The sequence below is a fragment of the Heloderma suspectum genome, chromosome 5 (assembly GCF_057233095.1).
Source record: "Heloderma suspectum isolate Gila_16-S chromosome 5, 16-S_ref, whole genome shotgun sequence".
NCBI classification, from domain to species: Eukaryota; Metazoa; Chordata; class Lepidosauria; order Squamata; family Helodermatidae; genus Heloderma; species Heloderma suspectum.
In genome coordinates, this window is record NC_139462.1 from 162,195,722 (window position 1) to 162,223,546 (window position 27,825).

Below are 27,825 nucleotides of genomic sequence, written 5' to 3' on the forward strand. Positions count from 1 at the left end.
AGTTTGCTTTTAAACCAAACTAATTTCTTAGTGTAGCTTTCGTTTTATTTATAACAAAATTTATTTATATTTATATAAATATATTTATATATTTGGCAGAAATTATTGGTTAAAAAAACACTTTTAAATGGTTGTTTTTCTTTCTTTTTTTAAAGTATACGTTTTCATGTATCTTCACACATTTTCATTTTGAGATTTTCCTTGAGGAAGGAAATTTTGTTTTCCAAAATGTGTCAGGCTTGAAAAAAGAAAGCCACTTCTGAAAACAGCTTCTCCCATGCTCATTTGTTGTATTCTGTGCCTTCCCGTTCAGTGTACTTGTCTCTTTGAAAGTACACCCATACCAAGATCACACTACACATGTCAGGTATTCATGGACAGCAACTTTGTTACGGGAGCACTTTCAAACTAATCCCATTCTCAGGTGGCAAAGTTGGGTAAGAGGACTGTACTGTGTCTAGAACTGAATTTTTAAAGTAGTGTCAAATTACTATTCTAAACACTTTTTAAAAGAGTCAGGTGTTGTTCATCACAACATAAAAAGAAAAAGTTACCTGCTATACCATGGCTATGTTATAATTTGAAGATAGGAAACACACAGTCATCTCTTAATAGAGGGGAATGTCTAGCCCTGCAGATGTTGGACTGAAATTTTCATCATCCCTCAGTATTGGCTATGCTGGCTTAGGAGCTGCAGTCTACCAACATCTGGAGAGCCAGATGTTCCCCATCCCTGTCTTAAAATGGGGAAAGACAAAGACATGCCTCCAGTGCTCCTGCATTCTATGGACAGGCCTTCAAGGTTTTAGCAAGCCGATCTTTCCTAGACATATGTATTACTTTTCCTGCCTTATCCGTGTACATTTCTTAAAATGCAAATTTACACATCTGCATCAAAGCAGCCCACAGTGTTGATTTAGCCCCTTCCATATTACTTGTGGCTAGGCTGAGAATGCTAAACGAAGGCCAGGATTCTGAAGTCTCTCTTCTTCCATCAGTACCCTCTCTGATCTCCTTCACCATTACAAAGTCAGGAATGTCTTTTAGAAGAACCTACTCTAGTAAATATTAAAGATGTATGAGAATTTCATTTTGATTCGTTTTTTATTCAAATTTGTCCCATCTACACCTCCAAACATAAGTGCATTTGGGGGAGGGGGAGCTCGCATGTTCCCAAAGTTGCATTCACATTTCAAAAGTGCATTTAAAAAAAAGTTCACACTTTAGTCGGGGGGGGGGGATGTGCATTTGTGTGCCTACTTTCAAATAATGCTACTAAAATGTGCACTTTTCCTGTTGAAATGGACACAAAAAAAACAGTTGAAGATGGGAGCAAGGCACTCTGAGCTTAAAGGTGGAGTTCATAGAATTTCAGTGATCCCCGAACATCACCAATTCTCCCATTCCTAGTAAATATAGTTCTCCCTACCCACATACACTTATTTGAAAGCAAACCTAGGGTATCCCACTTAAATATCACAAATTTGGATAAATGACAATAGAAGTAAGTTAGTAACTTCCTAGACTTACTTTGTATGGAATGTCTGCTTTCTAGCTTAAAGCCAGAGTCAGAGATTTTGGAATCCCAAGAAAGCTGGAGCTTCAAGCTAACTCCCCCCTGGACCTTCACCCGAGACACCGAGCCATTTCTGCAAAAGTTTCCAATGTTGACTCTGTTTCCTTTCAGTTGGCTGCCAATATTATACAGAACTTTATCAGAGCATGTGTCTCCAGGCAGAAGTTGCCTTAACCATGGGGAGAACTTCAGTTCAAGTCCAACTAGCCTGTCGGCTTTAACCTCCCAAGTGTAGGTCCTGTTAAGGCGCGGTAGTCCAGAAGGCTGAAGCGGAACATCTCCAAAGGGGCATAGTCCTACCATGCAATCTAGAAACATACAAACATGCACCACATAAGATAGAATCAAAATCATAGATGCCTGTGAAAATTATAAGGCTTTGGGTTTTTACTCCTGCATTTATAAAACTACCTGAATTCTCAGTCTACACCCATTCTAACCAAGCAATAACATAAGGCGCGCGCGCACACGCACACACACACACACACACTTTGGGGGTGGGGAAGAGCCACCTAATAAAGAAACAATTGTGGTTTCCAGACTTAAAATTTAAGACATCACAACTTCAGGAAAGGTAAGAAAATGGAAGGCACTGAATGTGATGCAATGAAAAATTATACTAGCCAAATATTCTGATTATAATCAGGCAAGAGGTTAATTACTGGCTTCAGAACCCCTATTCTGGCTTGAGAAGTAGATTCTATATTTCTAATGTAGCAGGATGAGTGGCATGCTAAGTAGGGGGGAACCCCTGTTGTCATTTTTGAACAATTAGGAAGGGGAGCAGCATGCAGGGGAATCCCTGTTGTTACCTCCAATCAGAGATAACATCAGGGATTCCGGCCTCCTCCCTGAGCCCCCATAGCCTCCAGGGGCAGGGCCCATAGTGGGAGCCCAAGCCTCTGCAGGCCAGATTAAGCCCATGGGCCAGAGGTTTCCTATCCCTCTTCTACTAAAATATTCCATTGTGAACTGGCCCCATAATACATATCATACAGGAAAACAAATGTACGAGTCTTGGATCAGCTGGGCCTACGCAGAAGGGAGATTCAAAGACTGTCTGGTACATCATCATTCTGGCAGGTGAACAGAAACACAGATACAGCTTGAGAGTTGAATGGAAGGTAAAGCCCATGGACACCCATCTTCCTTTCCCTATTAAAACTCCTTGCTCCAAAGAGGGCACGCTTGCTATTAACAGCTGTACAGCTTGGATACATACAGCACACTAATACTGCAATCCTAAGCAATCCCGTTGACTTCAGTGGGATTTACTCCCTAGTAAGTGTATTTAGGTTTGCAGCCTAAGTCTCTTCGCCATCATACTACTGCAAAAAGAGCATTCAAGTACCTTCAAATGGCACCCTTAGCCCCTGTATCACACATATGCTGCCCATGGTTGAATTTTGTGTTTGGAGTCTTCAGGTAGAATCCAACGAGACACTTATGGCCCCGCCGATTCACTTATGCCCCACCAATTCTGTTGCACAAACAGCCCCACCACTTGCACAATGGTGATTTAGCATTTCTGAGGCAACCCGAAAGGAGCAGAAATGCTACTTTATGGAAGGAAGCAGGTCAGCGGAGCCTACTGCTTAGAGAATGAAATTGGTGGGGTGTAGAGGAATTGGCAGGGTGTAAGCGCCCCATTGGATTCTGCCCTCTTTGTCCTTCATTTTTCCTAATATTCTAAAAGCGTCCTATGAGAAATTAAGCATTTATGGGCTTTTATTTAAGACAAACACAAAGGCTTGGGCAGTAACAGTCAGGCTGTCTAATGTATATAGCTCATTTAAAAACAGATCATAATCTGTTTAACTGATAGATCAATCAGTGAAAATTCTAATTGACAAGGGCAAATGTTGCTTGGGTAAAGGTACACTTGTTTATTTGCTGAGCTATTTTGGTTTTGCGTTACTACGATAAGCAGCAGCCCGCAATTCAGCTGGCCACCCTGACTACGGTGAGTGAACCTTCAGTCTCTGGCAAGGGTGACAAGAGAAATCCTAGCCATCTCCCTCTCCAGCTTGGAGCTAGGGAGAAAGGGATCATTGCTACAACTGCACTGTACTCAGACGCACAGCTCAAGATTGGGGAGGATCACCTTCCTGGGGCTGGCTGCTCTGGTGCCACGGGATGCTCTGAGCACTTGCTTGCCCTCTGACTCTAGAGATGCTGGCTACAGCTAGCTCTTTCGCCCCTGGGCAGTGGAGGAGCTCAGAGCACCTTGCCACCCAGGACCAAACCAAACCCAAGCCTTCCCCTTCAGCATCAGAAAGACACAGAGAAGGGGGGGAAGGAGGGAGAGAGGCTGGGACTGGCCATTTGGGCGCTGAGCTGCCCAAGCACCAAAGCAACTCACTTGTCAGGAGTGCCCTGGCGGCCTCTTTCAGTCCACTCCAATAGCTAACTCAAGACACAGACAAAAGGATTCTTTTCAAGGCTTTAATCCTTTTACAACTTAATGACTCTTTCAGATGCTAATCACCAGTGACTAAGCAAGAAACAGCAGAGTAGCCTATGCTCCAGGTTAGGCAGTTGGTCCCTGTTTGAAGGAGAATTACGGGAAGACCCTGAACTTATGGGCTAGGGAGAGTTCCTCCCTCCTTCCCTTGGGTCCTCGGGACGCGACCATTGCTTGCGCGCCAAACGAGCACTATGCCTCCTTTCCGCACCCTCCAGCTGCCGTTACTCCCAGCGTTGGCGTCAAGCGTCCAGCAAGCCCCCCTCCAGCGCTCTCTCACTGCCAGGGTCACTATCTATCTCAGGAATGCTGGCAGGAGAAATCTCTGCCAGCTGCTGTGACTGTGAGAGATGAGCACGCTCCTCTCCCACGGATTGCTGTTCCTCCTCAGAATCAGAACTGCTCTGGGGTTCTATCGGCTCAGTTTTCCACCCCTGACATCACTCCTCCCTCAAAATCTGGAGCTCAAGAGGGGCAGGATGGTTCCCATAGGGACGATCCGCACACCCCTGCAGCTCCATTGGGGCTTCTGGCATGTAGCCCATGTTGTCAAATATCCAAATTACTTTTAAAATTTCACCAACACCAACCCCCCGCCACACACACACACCCCTTCTAAGAGTAGCTCCCTATAACACAGCTTACCAATGTTCTTCTCAACCACCAAGATCCAAAATTTCTCTGGTGTCTGACAACCAAATTCAGCAACAAGTGGCTGTCCAGGCTTTATGATTTGTTCAGAAAGGTGCGGCTTTCTTCCTACAAGCAGTGCACAAGTTTTCGGATCTGAAACTCCAGGTTTTATCCTAACTGTTATGTTGTCGCCAGGCCAAAGGGAGATTGTAAAGGCATCTGAGAAAATTAAAAGGGGGAGGGAAAAAACATGTATGTCATGTATTTGCTTCTAGAGCAGTGGCCATATTATCATTATGGCTATTAATCAGTGACATATATGCTGCAAAAAGCACTCTTGAAGTGACTTGCACACACACATTCAGAAATCCATAATTAATATAACAGAGAATAATTCAAAATCTGTATCAATCATAATCAGCACAATACAAATAAAAAGAAACACCATAAAACTAATCTAAAAACAATACAATATGAAAAGTGCTCATCCACAATACACACAAGCCCTTCCCACCCCCTCCCCATTCTTACAGTCTAGAATGAATGCCACAAAAGCAGCCCACAACACCTGGGCCATACCCAATGTCCAAATGCCTGGGAAAATAAGTCCGCCTTCACCTGAGGCTGAAAAGATGACAGTATTAGCACCTAGTGGGCTTCCTTGGCGAGAGTGCTCCATATTAGTGCTCCATATCAGCCTGTTGCAGCATGACACACACAAAACCTTGTAGCCCCTGGAAGACTCACAAATGTATTATGGGACAAGCTTTTGTGGACTTTTGTCCACTTTATCCGATGAAGTTGTGTGCGAGAGAGACTGATTTGCCCACAGCTGCAGTTCCCTCCCCTCTCAATGCATCATACTCTGGAGAGTCGCCCAACCTTGGAGCATCTTTTCCAGGGACGCAGCAGGAGGGGAAAAAAGGATCACCTCCTTTGCATGCATGGAAGTGTTTCAGGTCAGGCAGACAGGCCTTTGGATCCAAGCCAAAAATTGCTGCAACAGCTGCCACAAAAACACAACAACAACAACAACAACAACAACAACGCTTTTGAGCGCTACATTCACCTTTTGGCAAACCAACTTTTAAAGAAACCCTGAATGACACCTATATGGATTTTTTGGGGGGACACAGTCTTGCAACAGTTGTTAAACACACAACACAATTCTGGTCTTCACTGACTGAAATGCAAAATTTGTAACTGGCAACTCTCTGTTAGGACTGCTAGGCAGAAAAGAATCCAATTCATACCTGCAGGCATTTGGAAAAAAACAACCCCTAGGATAATTTGAGAAGTTTATAATGACAAGTGAGTAGGTGGAGGAAGGTAACCTTATACAGCAAATCATCACGTTCACAAGAAAGACCGCAGGTCTGGTCATGTCTGCTCAAATAAGACTAAAGATTGAGCCTGGTTACCATGCTATACTGCTCCACAGCTTGAAAATATAACAACATAGCTTAGCACAGCCTTCCCAGCAATTCCTGTGCTGCCTGGGGCTGATGGGAGTTGTAGTCAAACACATCTGGAGGACAGCAGGTTGGAAAAGACTGGCTTAGTACATGTTGAAGAACTTGCTCCCAATACCAAAGATATTATGGCCTGTTTTAGCACAGACAGAAAACAGGATATACCAGGGGTGGGCAACTAGATGCCTCAAGACCAAACTGGGCCTTTGAAGGAATACGAACTGGCCCCTCACAGTTATCAACTGAGGGTCAAACTACAACTGTTTGTACAATTATAGTTGTTAAACACACAACACAGTTCTGGTCTTCTTTGACTGAAGTGCTGGTTTGTAACTGGCAAGTCTCTCTTAAGATTACTAAGCAGAAAAGAATCCATTTCACACCCACAAGTATTAAAAAAAAGAAAGAACCTAGGACAATTTGAGAAGTTCATAAAGAAAGTTAGTAGATATACTGTAGATATACTTTATATACTGAATATATAAAGAATTGTAAGTCTGCTATTTGGTATGCCAAAACCAAGCTAGACTATAAAAGGGCCACCTATCTGTGTGGGAATTAACCTTCTTCCCTGTAAGGTGATCTTTTACTCAGCTCAGATTTCAGCTGATGCCCACTGAATACCTGCTTGGCAGATTTTCTAAAAAGCCAGCAAAAGATCGTTTCTCTGTATGTGAATTAGGCCAAACTGAAGATGTAGTACATTATATCTTACACTGCCCTCTATATAATTCACCTAGGGTTAAGTTCATTCTCCCTTTTCAGACCTCTCTAGAAGGCCTCTCCAATGATCTTAATAAGATGAGATGGCTGCTGGCGGACATAGACAAATTTGTTAGTTACAAAGTAGGCCTGCTGGCGCTAGCTGCAACCAAGTTAAGAGTGGCCTTTCTGAATCACATTAGTGACAAAAGCTAAGGGGAGTTGTGTTTTTCAAACATATGCTTAAAACTTTTAATCTGTGTTTCCAAGGGCCTATTTGTGTTTTATCGGATTGATTGTTCAATGTTCTATAAATATGTTTTCTTGTGTTTATATTGTAATGGCCATTGGCTATAAACAATAAAATTTGAATCTGAACTACTACTTCTGGCTGCTTTAAGAGTAAATTAGGAATGACCTGTGTATGGGCATGCTGGACCATGTAAGTGGCCTATGTCTGAAATGAGAGCCGAGCTGCTTCATGGAGTCAAGAGCAAGGATAATATATGCGAAGTGAGCTAACCACTCTGCCAGAAGATAGCACAGTAAACAAATCCCGCCCCCCGACAGAGGAGTAGTCAAATTCTACTATCCCCATGAGCAAAACCTCTTTTAAAAGCCTTAAGATCTGCAAAAAGTAAGATTAACACAGTTGAAAGGGTAAGCAAAGAGCTCCATCTAGTAAACAAGCAGGGCCACAGCATAAGCAAAGGCCTAAAGTGTACTCAGCGTTCAGGACCAAACAACTTAGCAAGCATATGGAGAAAGAAGCATTATATATATCCTTTGATTAATCAGTGCGGTTTGCAAGCACAGCAGTAGCGATGATTCATGCTGAAGTATCATGTTGTGTTTGTGTGTGTGTGTTTTTAAGTCTATGCTTCTCTCTGCATGTATCCTTGTTAGAATTCCAAGAAATGCATATCATGCTCATGAGAAGGGGATTTCTTTGGGTTATAAAACACCATTTTAGCATGATGACTCACCAGATGATGAAGTGAAGGAGCACAGAGCTTAACTCTGCCAAGATACTTTGCTTCTTTGCTCAGTCAAGGCACACACATGAAAATGGACACCGAGAAGGGCTCATGCCCACCCAAGTTACAGGAGAACTTAACAGCAGCCATGCTGGAGTAGACCAAAGGCCCATATAGTCCCGAATTCTGTTCTCACAGTGGCCAACCAGATGCCTAGTTGTGGGAAAGCCTACAAGCACCATCTAGTGTAACAGCACCATCCCACTCGTATTCCCCAGTAAGTGGTATACAGAGGCCTACTACCTCCAATGCTGGAGGCGATCATACAGCCATGATGACTAGTCGCCACTGATAGCCCTATTCTCCATGAACTTGTCTAATGCCCTTTTAAAGCTGTCCAAGTTGATAGCCATCACTACACATCTTGTGGTAACTAATTCTATAGTTTAACTATGTTGCTGTATGTAGAAGTACTTTCTTTTACCTGAATCTCCAGCCACTCAGCTTCATTGCATGACCCCGAGTTCTAGTATTTGGGGGGGGGGGGAGGAAATCTTCCTACCCACTTTCTCCATCAATACACCTCTATCATATCCCCTTACTCATCTTTTTTCTAAGCTAAAAAGCTCTAAATGTTGTAACCTTTCCTCATAAGGGAGTTGCCCCAGCCTCTTAATTATTTTTATGCCCCTTTCTCAGCTCTACAATATCCTTTTTGAGGTGCAGTGACCAGGCCTGTACACAATATTACAAGTGTGGTCCCACCATAGATTTGTGTAAAGATATTATGCTATTGGCAGTTTTATTTTCTACTTTTCCTAATGACCCCATGGAATTTGCCTTTTTCACAGTACTTGCACACTGGATGGACATTTTCACTGAACTATCCACTACAACCCCAAAACCCCTATTCTGATCTGTCACCACCATTTCAGACCACATCACTGTATATGAGAAGCTGGGACTTTTTGCCACAATGTTGATCAGTTTACACTTGCTTATGCTGAACTGCATTTACTATTTTAATGCCCATTCCCCCAGTCTGGAAGCTGCCCAGGAACCATTCTGATTCTATCCAGATTTTGTATCCTTCATTGCCACACAAGATCCTTCCTGCATTTTAGCCTATGATTTTCCTGCTGCACTTGGAGTTCATTACTGTTTGTTCAAGCTTGCACTAGCAGTTACAAATGGTTATAAACATTACTACTTCTGATTTAAGACCACTCTGCCCAGCTCCAGGCCATTTTGCCTCTATTTTACCTATGTATGTCTAGCCTCTTTTCTTTTGTTGTTGTTCAGTCGTTCAGTCGTGTCCGACTCTTCGTGACCCCATGGACCATAGCACGCCAGGCCTTCCTGTCCTGCGCTCTCTCCCGGAGCGTGCTCAAGTTCATATTCATTGCATCCGTGATGCTATCTAGCCATCTCATCCTCTGCCGTCCCCTTCTCCTTTTGCCTTCAGTCTTTCCCAGCATCAAGGTCTTTTCCAGGGAGTTTTCTCTTCGCATTAGGTGGCCAAAATATTGGAGCTTCAGCTTCATTATCTGTCCTTCCAATGAGCACTCAGGGTTGATTTCCTTTAGGATGGACTGATTTGACCTCCTTGCAGTCCAGGGCACTCGTAAGAGTCTTCTCCAGCACCACAGTTCGAAAGCATCAATTCTTCGGCGCTCAGCCTTCCTTATAGTCCAGCTCTCACAGCCATACATTACTACTGGGAAAACCATAGCTTTGATTAGACGGACCTTTGTCGGCAAGGTGATGTCTCTGCTTCTTACTATGCTGTCTAGGTTGGCCATAGCTTTCCTCCCAAGGAGCAAGCGTCTTTTAATTTCATGGCTACAGTCACCGTCTGCGGTGATCTTGGAGCCCAAGAAAGTAAAATCTGTCACTGCTTCCATTTCTTCCCCTTCTATATGCCAGGAGGTGATAGGGCCAGATGACATGATCTTCGTTTTTTTAATGTTGAGTTTCAAACCAGCTTTTGCACTCTCCTCTTTCACCCTCAAGAAGAGGCTCTTGAGATCCTCTTCGCTTTCTGCCATTAGGGTGGTATCGTCTGCATATCGGAGGTTGTTGATAATTCTCCCGGCAATCTTAATTCCGACCTCTGATTCATCCAACCCGGCATTTCTCATGATGTACTCTGCATATAAGTTAAATAAGCAGGGTGACAATATGCAGCCTTGTCGTACTCCTTTCCCAATTTTGAACCAATCGGTTATCCCATCTCTGGTTCTTACTGCTGCTTCTTGATCCTCGTACAGGTTTCTCAGGAGACAGGTAAGGTGGTCTGGTACTCCCATCTCTTTCAGAATTTGCCACAGTTTGTTGTGATCCACACAATCAAAGGCTTTAGCGTAGTCAATGAAGCAGAAATAGACGTTTTTCTGGAATTCTCTTGCTTTCTCCATGATGCAGCGAATGTTGGCGATTTGATCTCTAGTTCCTCTGCCTCTTCGAAACCCAGCTTGTACTTCTGGTAGTTCTCGGTTCGCATACTGCTGAAGCCTAGCTTGTAGGATTTTGAGCATCACCTTGCTGGCATGTGAAATGAGTGCAATTGTGCGGTAGTTTGAACACTCTTTGGCGTTGCCCTTCTTTGGAATTGGAATGTAAACTGACCTTTTCCAGTCTTGTGGCCACTGTTGAGTGTTCCAGATTTGTTGGCATATTGAATGCAGCACTTTAACAGCATCATCTTTTAGGATTTTAAATAGCTCAGCTGGAATACTGTCATCTCCGCTAGCTTTGTTGTTACTAATGCTTCCTAAGGCCCACTTGACTTCACTCTCTAGGATGTCCGGCTCAAGTTCAGTGACCGCACTATCATGGCTATCAGGGACATTCAGATCTTTCCTGTATAGTTCTTCTGTGTATTCTTGCCACCTCTTCTTAATCTCATCTGCTTCTGTTAGGTCCCTGCCTTCTTTGTCCTTTATCATGCCCATCTTTGCACAAAACGTTCCCTTGAGATCTCCAATTTTCTTGAAGAGATCTCTAGTCTTTCCCATTCTGTTGTTTTCCTCAATTTCTTTGCATTGTTCATTTAAGAAGGCCTTCTTGTCTCTCCTTGCTATTCTCTGGAACTCTGCATTCAGTTGGGTATATCTTCCCCTTTCTCCCTTGCTTTTCGCTTCCCTTCTTTCCTCAGCTACTTGTAAAGCCTCATCAGACAGCCACTTGGCTTTCTTGCATTTCTTTGGGACGGATTTCGTTGCTGCCTCCTGAACAATGTTACGGACCTCCGTCCATAGTTCCTCAGGCACTCTGTCTATCAGGTCTAATCCCTGAAATCTATTCCTCACCTCCACTGTATATTCATCAGGGATATGATTTAGGTCATACCTGAACGGTTTAGTGGTTTTCCCGACGTTCTTCAATTTAAGCCGAAATTTTGCAAGAAGCAGCTCATGATCTGAGCCACAGTCAGCTCCAGGTCTTGTTTTTACTGACTGTATGGAGCTTCTCCATCTTTGGCTGCAAAGGACATAATCAATCTGATTTCGATACTGACCATCTGGTGAGGTCCATGTGTAGAGTCGCCTCTTGTGCTGTTGGAAAAGAGTGTTTGCTATGATCAGCATGTTCTCTTGGCAAAACTCTATTAGCTTTTGTCCTGCTTCATTTTGTACACCAAGGCCATGCCTGCCTGTTATCCCGGTGATTTCTTGACTTCCTACTTTAGCATTCCAATCCCCTATGATGAAGAGGACATCTTTTTTTGGTGTTAGTTCTAGAAGGTGTTGTAGGTCTTCATAGAACCGATCAACCTCAGCTTCTTCGGCCTCAGTGGTTGGGGCATAGACTTGAATTACTGTGATGTTGAATGGTTTGCCTTGGATTCGTACTGAGATCATTCTATCATTTTTAAGATTGTACCCCAGTACTGCTTTTCCCACCCTTTTGTTGACTATGAGTGCTACTCCATTTCTTCTAAGGGATTCTTGCCCACAGTAGTAGATATGATGGTCACCTGAATTAAATTCGCCCATGCCTGTCCATTTTAGTTCGCTGATTCCCAAGATGTCGATGTTCAATCTTGCCATCTCATGTTTGACCACCTCCAGCTTACCTTGATTCATTGATCTGACATTCCAGGTTCCTAAACAATATTGTTCTTTACAGCATCGGATTTTCTTTTCACCGCCAGACACATCCACAGCTGAGTGTCCTTTCGGGTTTGGCCCAGCCGCTTCACTCTTTCTGGCGCTACTTGGAAATACCCTCTGCTCTTCCCCAGTAGCATATTGGACACCTTCCGACCTGAGGGGCTCATCTTCCGGCGTCATATCTTTTAGCCTTGTGATACGTTCCATGGGGTTTTCTTGGCAAGAATACTGGAGTGGGTTGCCATTTCCTTCTCCAGTGGACCACATTTTGTCAGAACTCTCTGCCATGACCTGTCCGTCTTGGGTGGCCCTGCACGGCATAGCTTATGGCTTCACTGAGTTACGCAAGCCCCTTCGCCACAACAAGGCAGTGATCCATGATCTTTTCTTTAGTGCTTTAGAAACAACAGCAACAGCACAAGACTTAAGTATTCTCAGTGTGCCTAGTATGAGTGGCTTCCAAGCTGTTGTTCATATCACATGAAGAAAGTGTAAATATCACCTCCAATCAAGAGCTCTTTGTAGGGAATATTAAGTGCTGTGTGAATTATTTTTTTAAATATTCCTTGCAGTATAAGGGCCTAATTAGACATTTATACAGGAGATGTCTATAACAGTCTCATGTCTGTTTTTTATCACAAAAAGAAGAGGCAGGAGGCTGTGAATTAGATTAGAGCAGGGGTGCAGAACCTCTTTCAGCCTCAGGCCGAACTCAATTTCGGCGAAGCTCTTGGGGGCCGCATTCCAGTGGTGGGTGGGGCTGAACACAAAATGGGGTGGGGCCAGAAATGCAAACACTATAAAAATACAAGCATATTGTAGCTTAAAGCTCTTACTGCCAGGAACTAAGGTTTAGGAGAGGCATTTGAACTTTTTAGAATGGGGGGAACTGCACAAAAACCAGGAAACCACCAAATGATCAATGGTTGGGGAAAAGCAAGTAGGGCCCTTTGGGGAACCCCCGAGGCCCAGATTGGGACCCCAGGCCTGAGGTTCCCCCTGGATTAAAGAAATGGCAGAGCAGAGGCTACTTAAATCCATCTCCCTTGGCCACTTTTCTCTTCTCAATCCCTATCCTCCAAACTTGCTTTTTCACTCACAAGGTAATATATTTTCCTCACTGGTGAGGAAAAAAAGGCAGGGGCGGGGAGTGATTTTGAGTAGAAGGACAGCTGGACAAGAAAGGGTTGAACAGTCTCTTCCTCCCCACCCCCCCGCTCCAAGTTTCCCCCATTCCAGCTCCTCACCCCCAGTCCTACCCTGCTTCTCATTAAAGAAAGAAAGCAAACACAGCCACAACCACAGTCCAGAGATTCTTACATGCCTTTCCCATGTAACAACCTATTTGGGAATTGCACTGCATCCTCCCTCTTGTCTCTCCTGTGTAATAGTGTAGATCATAAGCTTCCTGGGACAGAGATCCTAACAGTTATAGTAACCTGGTTTAGGGTCAGAATGGCAGTGGTTCAGAAGAGGTATGCCATGAGGCGAAGAAACATTCTTCCCTGCACTATACAGGGAGGTTTCAGGAAGAAGGAAAAGAGAAAGCACACTTATTCCCTTTCTTACTCAGTGGAGCCATCAGGGTAGGACTTTGGGGCAGAGGTCCAGGGCTCCACTTGGCAGAATGAGCAGGGGAGGGGGTGCTAAATGCAGCAGGGCAGTCTTACCACATTTTTAAGGAAGGGAAAGAATACATATTACCCTCTAAAGAGGGATCTCCATAAGGCCATTAAGTGCAGAGTCTAAAATTACCTAACTGCACTATAGTTCCTACTCTCCAAACACACACACACCTCCCTCTCCTAATATATAACTAAGCACCAAGGTTTGGGCAGCCAGCAGGGGAAGGAAAGGGCTGCCCTTTTTCTTTTCCCCCTACTCTACAAGTTCCAAGCAGTACTACAAAGCTCCTGGGCCAGGCTGGCAGAAGCCTTCAACACACAGCTATCATAGATAGATTACACAGTCACAGTAAGGTAGTTTCAGGCAGTTACCTCATCTGCAGCTCTGTATCTGTAAAATGGGCACAATCATAACTTGCCTAATTGGGTGTTTCAAGAAATAATTTATTATATAATTACCCATCCCAAGATGAAAGGATAAGATGGGCAAGTCCCAATTCAAATGCAAGATTAATCAAGACATAAGTTGGTCAGAATTAAAATAAAAGTTGCCTCCACAGGTGAATAGTTATGCTGAGACAGATTTACATGCCAGGAACAAGTGTGTGTGGAAAGACGTGCACCCAAACACTCTAGACCCTATAAAATTGAAGTCCACAATCCTACGCATGTTTAGACAGAAAAAAAGGCCTAGAACTCCCAGCATGCCCCAGCTAGCTATGCTGCTTGGGGAATGCTGGGAGTTGTGTGTGTTTGTGTGTGTGTGTGGGGGGGGTTTCTGTCTAAACATGCATAGGATTGTGCCCTGAATCATAATCCTTTATTTCCTAAATGAAAGCAGATATGAAGCAGTAGAGCTCTCATTCATTTCAGTGAATTCCCACAGAATTAGTACATACTTTAAAGAGATTCTCAGAAGCCTGACTATCAAGAGCAATGTAATGTGATGCTTTCAACCCTATGCATGTTTACTCAGAAATATGTCCCATTGTGTGCAATGGGGTTTACTCCCAAGTAAGTGTGCACAGGTTTGCAGCCTCGAAGCGCTTCCACACAGGGTTCTGTTTTTTAACTCACAGGTCATACAGAAAGTCTGCCAAACCCTGCTAGTTGATAAGAACAAAACAAGGGCTTTGCTGAATCAGACTACGGTCTATTTAACTTAGTGTTCTGTTTCCAACCATTAGGACCAGCGCCAGCATCTGGCATCCATGGGCAGCTGCCAGGGTCTGGGGAGAGCCTCACTGCTGATGCCTGCCCTGGGCTCCCCTTAATTTTTTTCTGGAACAGAACTGCAAACAATGTTAGGCTGTTGGATCTAGCCACCCTTTCAATTTCCTGACCTAGCGTTGCTCTGGGGCATTGTGAGAAATTAAAAGGATGGCTAGATTCTGCTGCCAAGCACTGCCACAGCAGCCATGTAAGCCCACCAAGCGGAGGAAGTGGGTGGCTCTGATGTCAGTGGGGTGGTGAATCTGCTCCGGGTTTCAGTCAGAACTCCAAAGGAGCTATCTAAGCTCACAAGCAGGACATGGAAATGACAACTATTCCTAAACATACTTTAAAAAACTATATTTAAGAAAGTAAATGGACAACCATCTCAGATACAGAGTTTCTGTGAAAGTGAGCCATTAATACTTCCCAACAACCCAGATATGCAGAAGAAAAATGGGGAAATGTCCTATTTACTAGCTGGGACACATCAAAAGGGGGAATTCCATCCTGCATAAGTGAGTGATGCTTGATACGTGACAGGACAGAAGCAATGGAATGAAGATTCTAGTTCCCTGGACTGAAATAGGGGATTAAAAAAAAAAAAGAGGCAGGCATTTTCCCCCCAAGCATCTCCTCAACAGATAATACAAAAATATCAAAATTACAAACCAGTATAAATACAGTAACGTCTATATCTAGATAATAAAGCAGTTCTGTCCTGTAGCAAATTCATAAGAAACCCACCCATAAAATAACTTTTTAATGGCATACATTAATATTTAACAAAATATCACATCTAACTTGCAGTTCCGGAACTGTCTCTCCCAATGTTTTCAGCCTAGGTCACATGAAAAGTGCTGCAACCTCTTCATAATTTTAGTTGCCCTCTTTTCCTAAATCTATGATATTGAACAATATACCAAGGGATTAGTAGGATCAACATCCTTTATGGAAAGGAGGTGGTTAATATGTACTGATGCTTCTGCTTATTGGTTTGGATCCTGAGAAGCACTGGCAGAAGGGAGTTAGAAGGTGACCTTCCCACCCTCTCCTCCTCCATGAAGCCCCTAAAAATCTTCTCCAGAGAGTTGGGAGACCCCCCCTGAATGGGGTAGGCTGTGGTATGGGGGCTGGGGACTGCCCAAAATGGGGGGAAGGAAGCACCTTCTGTAAGCAGAGCCTCTGCCCAGTGTTATGCTATCCTGCCTTCCCCTTTAGTCTCTTCATATTACAGAAGAATTTGTTCGGGAGAGGTTTGGGGGGGGCTTTGGGAGCTGCAGGATGGCGGGGGGAGAGGAAGGTCACCTCCCACCAAACCCCTTCCATCAGTGCTTCTCAGGATCCAATCTAATTTATGTATTTATATCCAATGTAGGGCACAATCCTATGCATGTTTAGATGGGAAAAAAGTCCTACAACTCCCAGCATTCCCCAAGCAGTGTGGCTGGCTGGGGAATGCCGGGAGTTGTAGGACTTTTTCCCATCTAAACATGCATAGGGTTGCACCTTTATGCACCTTTTCAGTATGTGCTGAAGGTGATGCACATCAAGACATCAATAAAGCTAGCTATAACACCACTCCAAGCGTAAGAATAATGAGAGAGAATATGTAGAGTACATCTGGATGACCTTTCAGTTTCAACGAGTGTACATGGATATTAAAACATGTCCCCCAATTCTAAAAATATGCAACAGCACCATAACATTACGCCCAGCAAAACCCCCCAAAATGGTAGACTTGAGCACCACTGAGCATTCAGCAGAGAGAAACAAGACGAACTAATGTCCTGTTATTGGAAATAGTCTAACCCTCCTGACATATGCAAAGGAAACGGTTGCGACACCTGAATCACTTTCACAGTTGATTCTACAACAACAAATGTGGGAGGAATATTGTGAAATCTCGTGCATGCACACACATTTGCTAACAAGATTAATACGCCTTCAAGAAGTCAGCAACAAAAGGTTTTATGTTGAAAAACTCATTTGAATTTCGCACCCATCAAAAGCAGAGGAACTCTTAGCAGTCCAAGTCTCCGTCAAGGAAATTTGGAGGTATGTAGCATATCTGTAGCATAGAGCTGCAAAATACCCCTGCCCTGGGGGTAAAATCTGGCCCTCTTGGGTTGCCCAGATGGCCATGCCTTCTCCCTGACCCCACCCTTTTTCCCCTGACCGCAAATTGTCTGGTAGTTTCCTGGCATTTGTACTGTTCTCCCCCCGCCCTTGCCCCGTTCTTAAAGGTGGAAATGCCTCTCTAAGGCTTAGTTACTGACAGTAAGAGCTTTAAGATGCAATATGCTGTGGTTTTGGCTCCACCCCCTCTTGCCTTTAGCCCTGTCCAATACTGGAATGTGGCTCCAGAGAGTTTCTCCAGAACTGAATTCACCCTGTGGACTGAGGTTCCCCACCCCTGCCATAGCCCGAACAGGACTACTATGCCCCCTGGCAATATTAAGATTATGGACTGCGTAATAGGAGTCACAAAGTTGGAAAATTATGTAGACTTCACTTGGCCTCCGCCGATTTACTTTTTCCCTCATTCCCCCTTTCTTTGTACTTTATTATGACATGGATGTTTTTAGCCCCAGCTTGCTATTGTGAGACCACCAAGATGATGAGAAATAAAGGGGGGTTATTCCCAAATGGGAAGGGTGGAGTGCCATCTAGTTCCTGAAAAAAAATGTGGGGGAGGGGGGGAGGGGACTGTTGACCACTGTGCTATTAAAACTAAACCATTACAAAAAGGCGTTAACAACACTACTCCATGTAAAAGGAGTGTGGTGAGGAAACAGCCACAAACAGGAAGCTTGTGGAAATCCATATTTAAAGGGCCAATGTGTTTTTGTGACAGATCCATTTCTTGATCCAAGCCAGGATTTCAGAATGCTTTAGGTTAATCACAGTCCTAGTCCATCCCTGGATCTATAGACAGAGCAAGCGGGATTCTGGGTGGAAGAACAGAAGACTGTTTGTAGCCGAACCCAACCAAGGAACGGTCAACTTAAATGTATCATTTATGAAGCTTGCTCTAAATCCAAAGCCTTACTTCCAAGGAGTCTCAGGCCTCTCAACACAACAATAACAAAAAGGATTGGAGCAGACATTGAAAGAGAATTTAATCCTTTACCCCTCTGCTGTGGACACTGGTGTTTGTTGCCGGGGCGGGGAGGGGGGAGAGAATCCCCTATTGACATCAATAGGAGTCTGCCCCCAATGCAAACAGCACCTTCCTAAGGATTTTCCTCAGGACTGCAGCATGGAGAAAATGGTTAAGTTTCTTCCCCATGCCTGCTCTGATCCCATACACACTCCTCTGGCAGATGCAATTCACATTTTTAAAAACCTGCATGTTAGACAACTCAACAGCTCACAGACTAGAACGAAAAGTGCTATAAGAGTAGGCTGACTTGTAACACTGGAAGAGTGAGACAAGATCAAATAGGTTTAATTTTGGTTTTAATTTTTATTTTATACTGTAGCTTTAAAATTTTATATTGTGTTTTATCATGTTGTATTTTATGGTTTTAAATTGTTGAATCACCCAGAGAGCTTTGGCTATTGGGTGGCATAGAAATGTACTAAATAAATAAAATACACATGAAATTCCAAACTCAGGCCACAAGAGATTCCCATTCTTTCCACATGGTATAAAGAATCTGTTTTGAGCAATACCACACACACACACATACACATATGCACACACACACAGAGCAAGGGCACAAGGAAGGGCAAGGAATTTATCAGCCTGACAAAGAAAAAAGCCAGGCCAAAGGAATTATGCTTACTCTGGTAAATAAAGCTTTTGCAAACATTAGGCGACAAAGCAAAGCCTTGATTTCAAAGAGACTCATCGGACAGAACTAAACATGCACTTCTCTTAGTTTTTGTACCTTGAACCAGATCAGCTCAGTGCCCTTTACACATTACCGGAGTGCTGTAGGAGGCACTTTTCTTCCAATATCCACTTTCCCCAACCTGGTGCCCTTCAGGTGTGTTGGACTACAAAAGCTTTGTAGTCCAGCACATCTGGACAGCACCAGGTGGTGGTAGGCAGGACTGCAAGCACACTTTGGGTCTGAACAGGCCAGGCATGAGCAAACATCCTCAGAGGCCCACAGCTAAGAAGAACAAAGGCACTGAAAACTGTTAACATATTATGCGTATGCATGTGCCCTCTGTAGCGATAGTCACCTAAAACGGTTTTTACATCTCTGGGCAATTTCAATTTGACTGGTATTATATCCATATTCTTTATGTTACCAATAAATTTGATGAAACAATGTATTTTCTGAAAGGGAATATTTTCTCCAGAAATCTCCCATTACTGAAAATTTTCATACATCCTGGCTGGTTAGGGTGGGAGTTGTAGTCCAACACATCTGGAGGGAAACAGATTGGGGGAAGCTGGTATCAAGAAAGAGGACAGGAGATTTTTCTCCCTCTTGTATAACACTAGAACTCTGGATCACCCAATGAAATTGGCTAGCGCTAGATTCAGACTGCAATTTTACACAGAACCTGAGCTGGGAGTAAGCTCCGTTGTACACAGTGGGTCTTGATTCCAAGCAAACATGCAGAGAATTGTGCTGTTAGGACAGACAAAAGGAAGTACTTCTTTACACAAGGCATTATTAGTTTATGGAATCTGCTGCCACAAGACAGTGTGAGGGCCACTAAGCTTAGATGTCTTTAAAAGAGGATTATGAAAATCATCAAGAACAGGCCTTTCATGATGGTTGTCTTGTTGGCTATTTGGGACGAACTGCCAAACTATTTGCCGGTTTGGAACAGTCTGTTACGATATACCAGTTGCTGTGGAGCATCACTGGGAGAGGGCTATTACCTTTATGCCCTGCTTATGGACTTCCCAGATGGATCGGTGGTTCAGTGGTAGAATTCTTGCCTGTCACACAGGAGATCCAGGCTCAATTCCTGGCCAATGCAGCAGAAGTATATTCAGAGGCTGTAGCACAGTGGGAGAGCACATGTTTTGCATTCAGAAGGCCCATGGTTCAATCCCCAGCATCTCCACATAGGGCTAGGAAAAAATCGTCCTCGAAACCCTGGAGTTGGTGTGTTGACAATACTGGGCTAGATGGACCAATGGTCTAACTTATAAGGCAGGGTGGATAAAAATGCAATGATTAAAAAAAATTAAAAATCAAATTAAAAAAATACAACGGAACTCTAAAATTTAAATATTTTCATTAAAAAACATAAAGTACTAATTTTCTCTCACACATAAAAATAACATTTACAATTAAATGTCATCATAAATATACTAAACTTAAACTCTCATAACAATGAAGTTACCTACCAATCAAACATGGGCATTTATTTTGGTTATTCATTCCATGAAAATGGCTCTGTCCAGCTTAACTTCCAGCTTGTGCTTTTTTAAAGTTCTGGGCTTTCCGTTTCTTTGACTAAAGTCACACGTGCAAAGACACAGGATACATAGGATTGTTGTTGCACTGTGCTTATGTGGTGGTGAAGTTGGGCCAAGCAAGGCACAGGAGTTAGTTAAGAGGAAAAGGCAATATAGCACAGTGGATAAAAACTGATGCTTAAAATAAAATCCAAATGATTGGATTTTTAAAAAATTAAACTGGATTATTTTCTGCCCAGTAACGACCAAATCTTGCTTTGACCTGTCACTCATGGGCATTCTGGTTTTGATTGCTACTTTGTTTTTGTGAAGGCAAGGCTGAGCCAAGATAGAGTGAAGCACAAAGGAGCAACACTGGAAAGAGAAACAAAAGACAAAATTGCCCAGTGTGCATCTTCCTGCATTCCCATACTAAGGTTGCAATCCTATACCCACTTATCTGGGAGTAAGCCCATTGAACTCAATCAAGCTTATTTCTGAGGAGACATGTATAAGATTGTGCTGTTAACCTCAAACTGTCACAGGTGCTGATCATAAGACCCTATATGGGAATATTTTAAAGACATTCCCTGTATAGGTAAAAAAGGAAAGCACACACAGTATACACAGTGAGACAAAGCCTGCTTTGTAAGAATGAAACAGTGGCCGCGTTCGGACATCACTTTAAGCCATGGTGGCTTAATAATCTACTCATGGTAGCTTATTTTTTAAATAGACCACAAAGCTCCGCTACATGAGTGGGCTAACGGGCTACTATGAGTAGCTTATTAAACTACTGTGCATAATGTAAGTTGTCCCCCACCCCCTGTCCTGCTGCAGTCCTCCCACTCGAGCAGTAGCACTGTTTCATACACAGCCTCGCCCGGTCAGGGGGACCCTGATCCACTATCAAAACCCTGCATCATCACTCATTGAGCAGCGAAAATCCCGAGTGCAGCAAAAAGGGGGATGTGGTTATGAAGCTTTGGGGGTTTGCAAGATCAGGACCAAACTTTACACACAGTTTTTCCTTGCCAGGAGGCACCCAATCCACCACTGAAACAATGCACAATTACCCCAGGGGAGTGAAACTCCCAAGTTCAGCAAAAAAGGGGTGGTGGCTATAAACCCTTGGGGGTTTGCAGGATTGGGACCAAACTTCATATGCAGCCTCCCCTATTCAGGGAGCACCTGTTGCACCACCAAAACCCTGCACCATTACTCATAAAGGAGCAGAAATCCCAGGCAGAATAAAAAGCGGGTGACACAAAGAAATCCTTGGCCATTCCCTGCCCACTCCCCACTGAATACTGGCTCCTATGTGATCGATAGATTGCTTAAGCACTATACTGCTTAACTGATCAAGCAAAAATGTGCCCCAAAGTCATTGCTAAAATGTCATTGCCGGGCTGAGGGCTATAGATCACTAAAATGCTGTAGCAATTTAGTGATGAAGCAAAAATGTGTCCATCCGTCCCCTGCCGCCATGGCTGGAGTACAGATTGTCATAATGGCAAGCCTGTATCAGCCTTGGGGGGCAGGAAACGCGTTTTCGCTTTAGCAATCTATAGCCCGCAGCCCAGCCTGTATTTCAGCAATGACTCTGGGATGAAAATGCACATTTTCACCTCAGAGCTATTGCTGCCTTGCAGGTTGAGCTGAGAGATATAGTTTGGTGAAGCACTTTAGCAATGAAACAAAAACGTGCTCCCCCACTGCCCCGATGGCTGGAATACAGGCTTGTCATTTTGACAAGCTTGTGTTCGAGCTGGTAGTGGGGGGTGCATTTTCACTACAGTGTTTTAGCGATTTATAGCCCACAGCCTAGCCTGTATTGCAGTAGTGAGCAGAGCCTCTGCGGTTTTTATTGCTTTTGCCTCACAGCTCTGTAATCAGCCAAAATAACCCATGGTGACTGCCAGACGACACGATAACCCATGGTGGGTTAAGTAAACCATTGTAGGTTAATTAACACATTGTGGGTTATCGTGTTGTCTGAACCCAGTCAGTGCAAATAGTACTCTATTTATTTGTAAATGAACAAGCTTAGTGGTCAGATTTGCACCACTGTTCGGAAATATACGAAAAAGTTTCATCGATTTAAATTGATACTTTCTCTTGCTGATTTAAATCAGTCCATCTTGTTATAAGGCAGCTTACTATACTCCAGTGTGGGAAACAGAATGCTAGATCTTTGGGTTGAGCTATGTAAAGCTCTTATGTTCTTGTTTATCACCCTTAGCAGAACATCCAGGGAAAAAATCCAAATCCCTCCAGCAAGATAAGTCACATCCTTTGGGAATTTTAGACAGAACAGTCCAAGAGCTTAATCACAATGCTGTCTGGGTTATTTAGTCAACATTTAGCTATGTCTTTGCTACAGTACAAGCCGCAATCACGCTAAAACAATAAAGCCCATCCCTAATGTAAGGTAGAAAATCATCACACTCAGCCACACCTTTTTTGTTTTACAGAACAGTCTCCATGCTATTTTCCCATTTCTAATTCTACAAATATGTGTACAGGGACAGGATGCTCTACAACTTCAAAAAGAGCCTTATTGAGGATCATTCTTAAGAGTAAAAAAGGCTCTGGGGATTTAGGAAAGCCCCATTTCTCTCAAAACTTCAGGAATATGGATTTCCTCAATAAGCTAATAAAAAAAAAAACCCTTACTAAAACATATAACATGATAAACATCTGTAGAGTTAAAACAGCTAGTGGTGCAAATAGGGCATTATGAAGCCACCAATCAATAACAGCCATTTCCTGCCCCTCTGACTCCATGTGATGACTCCAGCTGGCCTATCTGGGTGAGTAATTTCAGTTGCATGTTGTAAGATGACAGCTCTTTTTCAGAAAAGAAAAATTAAGGCACGCAAGAAGTTTAAGAAGGAAAATCCACTCTTTTTGTTCAATGTATTCTTGAAAAGATATTCAAATTATTTAAGTGATATCAGTGCTGGCCCCGCTATTAAGCTGAGTGGGCCATCTGCCTCAGGCAGCTGATTCTGGGCCTCATGAAAGGGCAGCAAATCGTTAGTTATTTCATTATTGTTGTATTTTTACTGCCTGGTGTGTGTGTGCTTGTGTGATTTTTTTTTTTTTTTGCCTTAGGTACCAAAATAACTTGACTGGCATTAGGTATCTGATGTCAGGGGGCATATGCTACACTGCCTCAGGCAGCAAAATGTCTTAGGCTAGCCCTGGTTATGTCTGAGTGTGACCGAACAGAGACTGGATATGCTCTTTCCTTGAAATCTGAGATATCTTCACCAATCATCTACTGATTCAAATGATGCAACAATTAAACATGTTTTATATAATTTAAACTCTGATACATATATAAAGCATGCGCATCACAGCCACTGCATATGCTGGGACTGCAGCCAAGGATTTTCTTAGCCAAAGTTGCAATACCTCTAAGTAGCCGCATTCTGAGAAATGGTATATGGCAAGGGTGGGCAGAAAGTAGATATATTGGTAGCTCTCTGGTTCATTTGCAGTAGATGGGCATGGATTTCTGACTTCTATTTGTTTAAAAAAGCACCCACAAAGTGACCTGGTTTACACATAAAGCTAACCCTTGGTTTATTTAACCCATAGGCAGTTGAATTCTGGGTTGTTGTGATCTGCGAACCCAGCCACACTAACCACAAACAACCCAGAACGAGAAGCCATGGTTTGTTGCTGGGTTGTGAACAGTGGGTTTAAACGATGGGTTGGTGTTATGTGTGGACCCAGAACTGTGGGTTGTTCATGGGTTGTTTTGCCAGGCTACAGAGGTAGTGGGCAAGAGTAGTAAAAAACAAAAACCAAACCAGCCATGCTACATGCCAGTACTAAAGCACCACAAAGGCATTTGGGATATAGGGAGGGAGCAGGCAAAGGACAGGGGGACACCTCCTTACTCAGGAAATGAGAAAACAAACTGTGGCTTGTTCAAATGTCTGCCAGACAAACCCACGGAAGGGCGACAAGTCATGGGTTAAATAAACCATAGATTAGCGTTATGTGCGATCCAGGTCAGCCACTCTCCCACCCCCCCACCCCCATCCCCAATTATACTGCTGAACTGAAGAAAGCTTGGGATTATCCAGGAGTGGATTTCTGTGTAGACGAACTGTGAGTTCCATTCAGTTCTGGTGCTCAAAACAAATTCCTGGGCTCAGAATTCTCACAGAAACATATAAAGCACACCCCAATGGTATGCTGGCATCAGATCAGCACAGGATTAACCATTATGCAAATACAGCATCACAGAATTACCTCAACCAAATTATGAAGCCTCTGAAGAGTTACACAAAATGTGGGGAATGCATCTCTCTTATGTCACATGCAAGGCTCTTTTAAACAGTCTTGTAATTCAGAACATGGTGGTTGTTCCCTTATCACATGGGAAGAAATCAGTTTCACAGCTTCAATTGATCGCAAAATCTAAGGTACTAGCAGATGGCCCAGAACAAAGAACAGAATGGCCATATTATACATGCCAAAGGTACACTTTAAACATGGATTAAGTGGGAAGAGCTGGCCTGATTCATACATTACTGGAGTGCCACTGAATATTTCTATATATAGCTCTTAATTTCTTAAAGCCCTCTGTCTTGTAGCAACCTGCCATACTTCAGACGGAGAGAGGATACAGAGCAGGGCCTCAGATAATGACCCAAGTCATCCTTCCTCAACCTGGCACCCTCCAGATGCCCATGCCTTACCATTCACCATGCTGGCTGGGGCTGGTGGGAGGGGGAAGGACTGTAGCTCAGTGGGCAGAGCACAAATTTTGCATGCAGAAGGTCTCAGGTTCAACCTCCAGCATTTCCAAGTAGTGCTAGGAAAGAATCCTGCTGAAACCCTGGAATCAGTGTTGACAATGCTGGGCTAGATGGACCAATAGTTTGGCTCAGTATAAGGCAGCTTCCTATGTTCTACTTCAAAACATCTGAAGGCCACAAGGTTGGGGAAGACTGACCTAAGTGAAGAGGTAATGAGCACAGGGCAATAATTGGGGGGTGTTTTCAGCCACTTGACTCACCCTGACCTGGCGCTCCGAGGTACAGCCAGTTATCAGGTAACAGCTCGGGTCCAATTATAGGCACTGCAGATCCACAGATTGATGTGACCATCTAGTCCAGCCTCCTGCTTGCTTTGCGCACCATTTTTCTTGGTAGAAAGGCAGAGCCAGGAGGCTGAAAAGAACCCGAAGTATTGCCACGTGCTCATTGTTAACTCACCTGTGTGTGTGACTGCAATCTCCCAGCCCTATGCAGGTTTACTCATAGATCCCTACAGTTTAATGGGGCTTGCTCCCAACAAAGTGTGTATAGGATTGCAGCCCCTAGCATCCATTCCTTTTGGTAGAGGTAGAAATCATGTCCAAAACAATTATTCAGACAATTAGCTGTGACTGTTTTACTGCCTATTAAAAAAATCACAATGACTGCGCTTCTCCTTCTCTAGTTGCAAGTTCAATTCTGAGAAAAGCACAGATAAGCCACAATTGTTTCCTGACTTCAGTACAGGGCAGGGAGAGGGGCAGAGGAATGGGGAGACACACACTAGGGAGAGTCTTGAGCAATTACAAACTTAAGTGCAAAACTACAATGATATTTTAGGGCACAATCTTATGCATGTTTAGACAGAAAAAAAGTCCTCCAACTCCCAGTATTCCCCAGCTAGCCATGCTGGCTGGGGCATGCTGGGAGATGGAGGACTTTTTTTCTGTCTAAACATGCATAGGATTGCACCCTTAATATGGAAGTTAATAATGTTGGAGCATATAGGACGGTGGTTCCCCAAACAAAACTGCAATCCTAAGTATATTTACTGGGGAGCAAATCCCTTCTATGGACGCAGACTTTTTCTATTCTTACCAGCAACAGCAAGGGTCCTAGGTGATGGGTCTTTCTCAGACTTGGAGACTGCCAGGATTGGACAGAGGATCTTCTCAGGAGGATCTTCTCTGTACAAGTATGCACTCAACCCATTGGGTTATAGTCCCAGGCTGGTGGGATTTACCTGTCTGTAAACATGCACAAGACCTGGCTCTCAGAGCAATCCATTCAGAGACAGACACCCTACACCAGCCTTGTCCAACATGGCACTCCCCAGAATTTTTCTGCAACAGCTCCCATCAGCCCCAGCCACATAATCAAGGACGATGGCAGCTGTAGTCCAAAATATCTGGAAAGCTGCCCTACACAGAATAAGCCACATCACTGGGGGGAAATCAGTGGGGAGGGTAATGCAAGGAGTTTATACAAGAAAAGTAGCATAATCACATCTGTAAGAGTAACAAAAACAACCAAGAGCATACCGAAAACAAGCCATGCATTGGAAGTGAAAAATACTACTTTTGTTTTAACGAAATCCAGTAACCAGACACTTCAGACTCAGGATACGCAGTTTACTAAAAAGGAGGCAGACGTGCCATCTATTTTACAACTCACTTTGGATAAACAGAAGATCTCAACTGAGATTGCTATTCACTTCCTTATTTCCCTCTCAGCCCCATAATTTTCAGTGGGTCAGAGCCAGGGTAAGGCAGGCTTAAGAGAGTCGACCCACTGAAATCAATGGGACTGGCATTACTCGTGACTTACTTGCCCCGTTGATTTCAATGGGTCTGCTCTCCGAGCATGACTTCAGTCTGGATCCAACCCATTCTGCCTTTGGACTACCCCAACAAGTTCTCTCAACGTGAAAGCTCCGTGTATGCAATCACTAGGAAAGCACACTTCCAACACACATCCCGAAAACGAGCGTTTCTGGCCCGTTCGCAAACTTTCGCTGTCACACCCAGAAAACAAAAACCAAACCAAAACCAGACGCTCGTCGAAGCGACCCGCGCGGGCAGGAAACTTTTCCAAGCCGACTTTCAGTTCAGGCACCCACGTTCAGAACGCGCTGAGCTTGCAGCCGACTCCGGTAAGCGAGCAAGCAGCACCGGGCCACCTCCTTTTACGCCACCCAAAGATCGGATCTGCCGAAAGACGTGCAGAGACCTCCTGGCTTCCCGTTTACCTGCCCCACGTAGGACCAGAGCCGCAGCCAGCAGCAGGGCGATCCACTGGCCCGCAGCCATCGGTGCGCATTCGCCCCTCTGCGGCGCCAGCAGCAGCGGAGTCTCCCTCGCTCCAACTCCGGCCGCGGGCGATCCTTCGAGGCGCTTTCCCTCGCTTGGCGGAGCGCGCCACTGGACAGACGCGGGAGTCCTCGGTGGCGGCTGTTGGGCGATCTCTTCCTGCTCTGTCTGGGGTCAGGCGGGAGGCTGCTCCTCCCTTTCGCAGCTACCGATCTCCAGGTAAAGCTCCGCCTCTTCCTCAATGCGCGCCCAGGGGGAAACGGTTGAGTTACTCCACTTGCCCCATTGGCAAGGGGGGGGGAGGACATCGCAGCTCCTCCCCTGCCCCATTCCAACAGCCCCAGATTGGATCATCCCGCCACTGGGAGGGATCCTATAATAGAATATCTAGCGCCGCTGCGGCGTCTGAGCGCGCTAAGCTGGAGAAACGCGGACTGCTCTGGATCGTGCACGCAACATCCCTGCAAAGTATACGGGAGTTTCTCAACTCTTAAGGGAATATTAGATTGCTCGGGTGAATCAGGGGTTAAAAAATAATGGGGTGGGGAAAAATAATGGGGTGGAGGGAAGTGAATCCTATCGGTGAGC

At 44.2% G+C, this 27,825-nt stretch overlaps 1 protein-coding gene across 3 annotated transcripts in view; it reads right to left on the reverse strand.

Annotated features, from left to right (window-relative positions):
* CDCP1 (CUB domain containing protein 1) overlaps positions 1-27,407 on the reverse strand; it is a 44,885-nt gene extending 17,478 nt beyond the window's left edge. For 2 of the 3 annotated variants that reach the window (XM_084858100.1, XM_084858102.1), the window contains exons 1-3: positions 27,048-27,407; positions 4,686-4,892; positions 1,531-1,884 (exon numbers count right to left, since the gene is read on the reverse strand). In XM_084858100.1, coding sequence (XP_084714226.1) covers positions 1,531-1,884; positions 4,686-4,892; positions 27,048-27,237 — 751 coding nt within the window. In that variant the 5' untranslated portion in view covers positions 27,238-27,407. The remainder of the gene's footprint in view (positions 1-1,530; positions 1,885-4,685; positions 4,893-27,047) is intronic. The other variant, XM_084858101.1, reaches the window with a different exon arrangement.
* Positions 27,408-27,825: the final 418 nt, after the last annotated feature.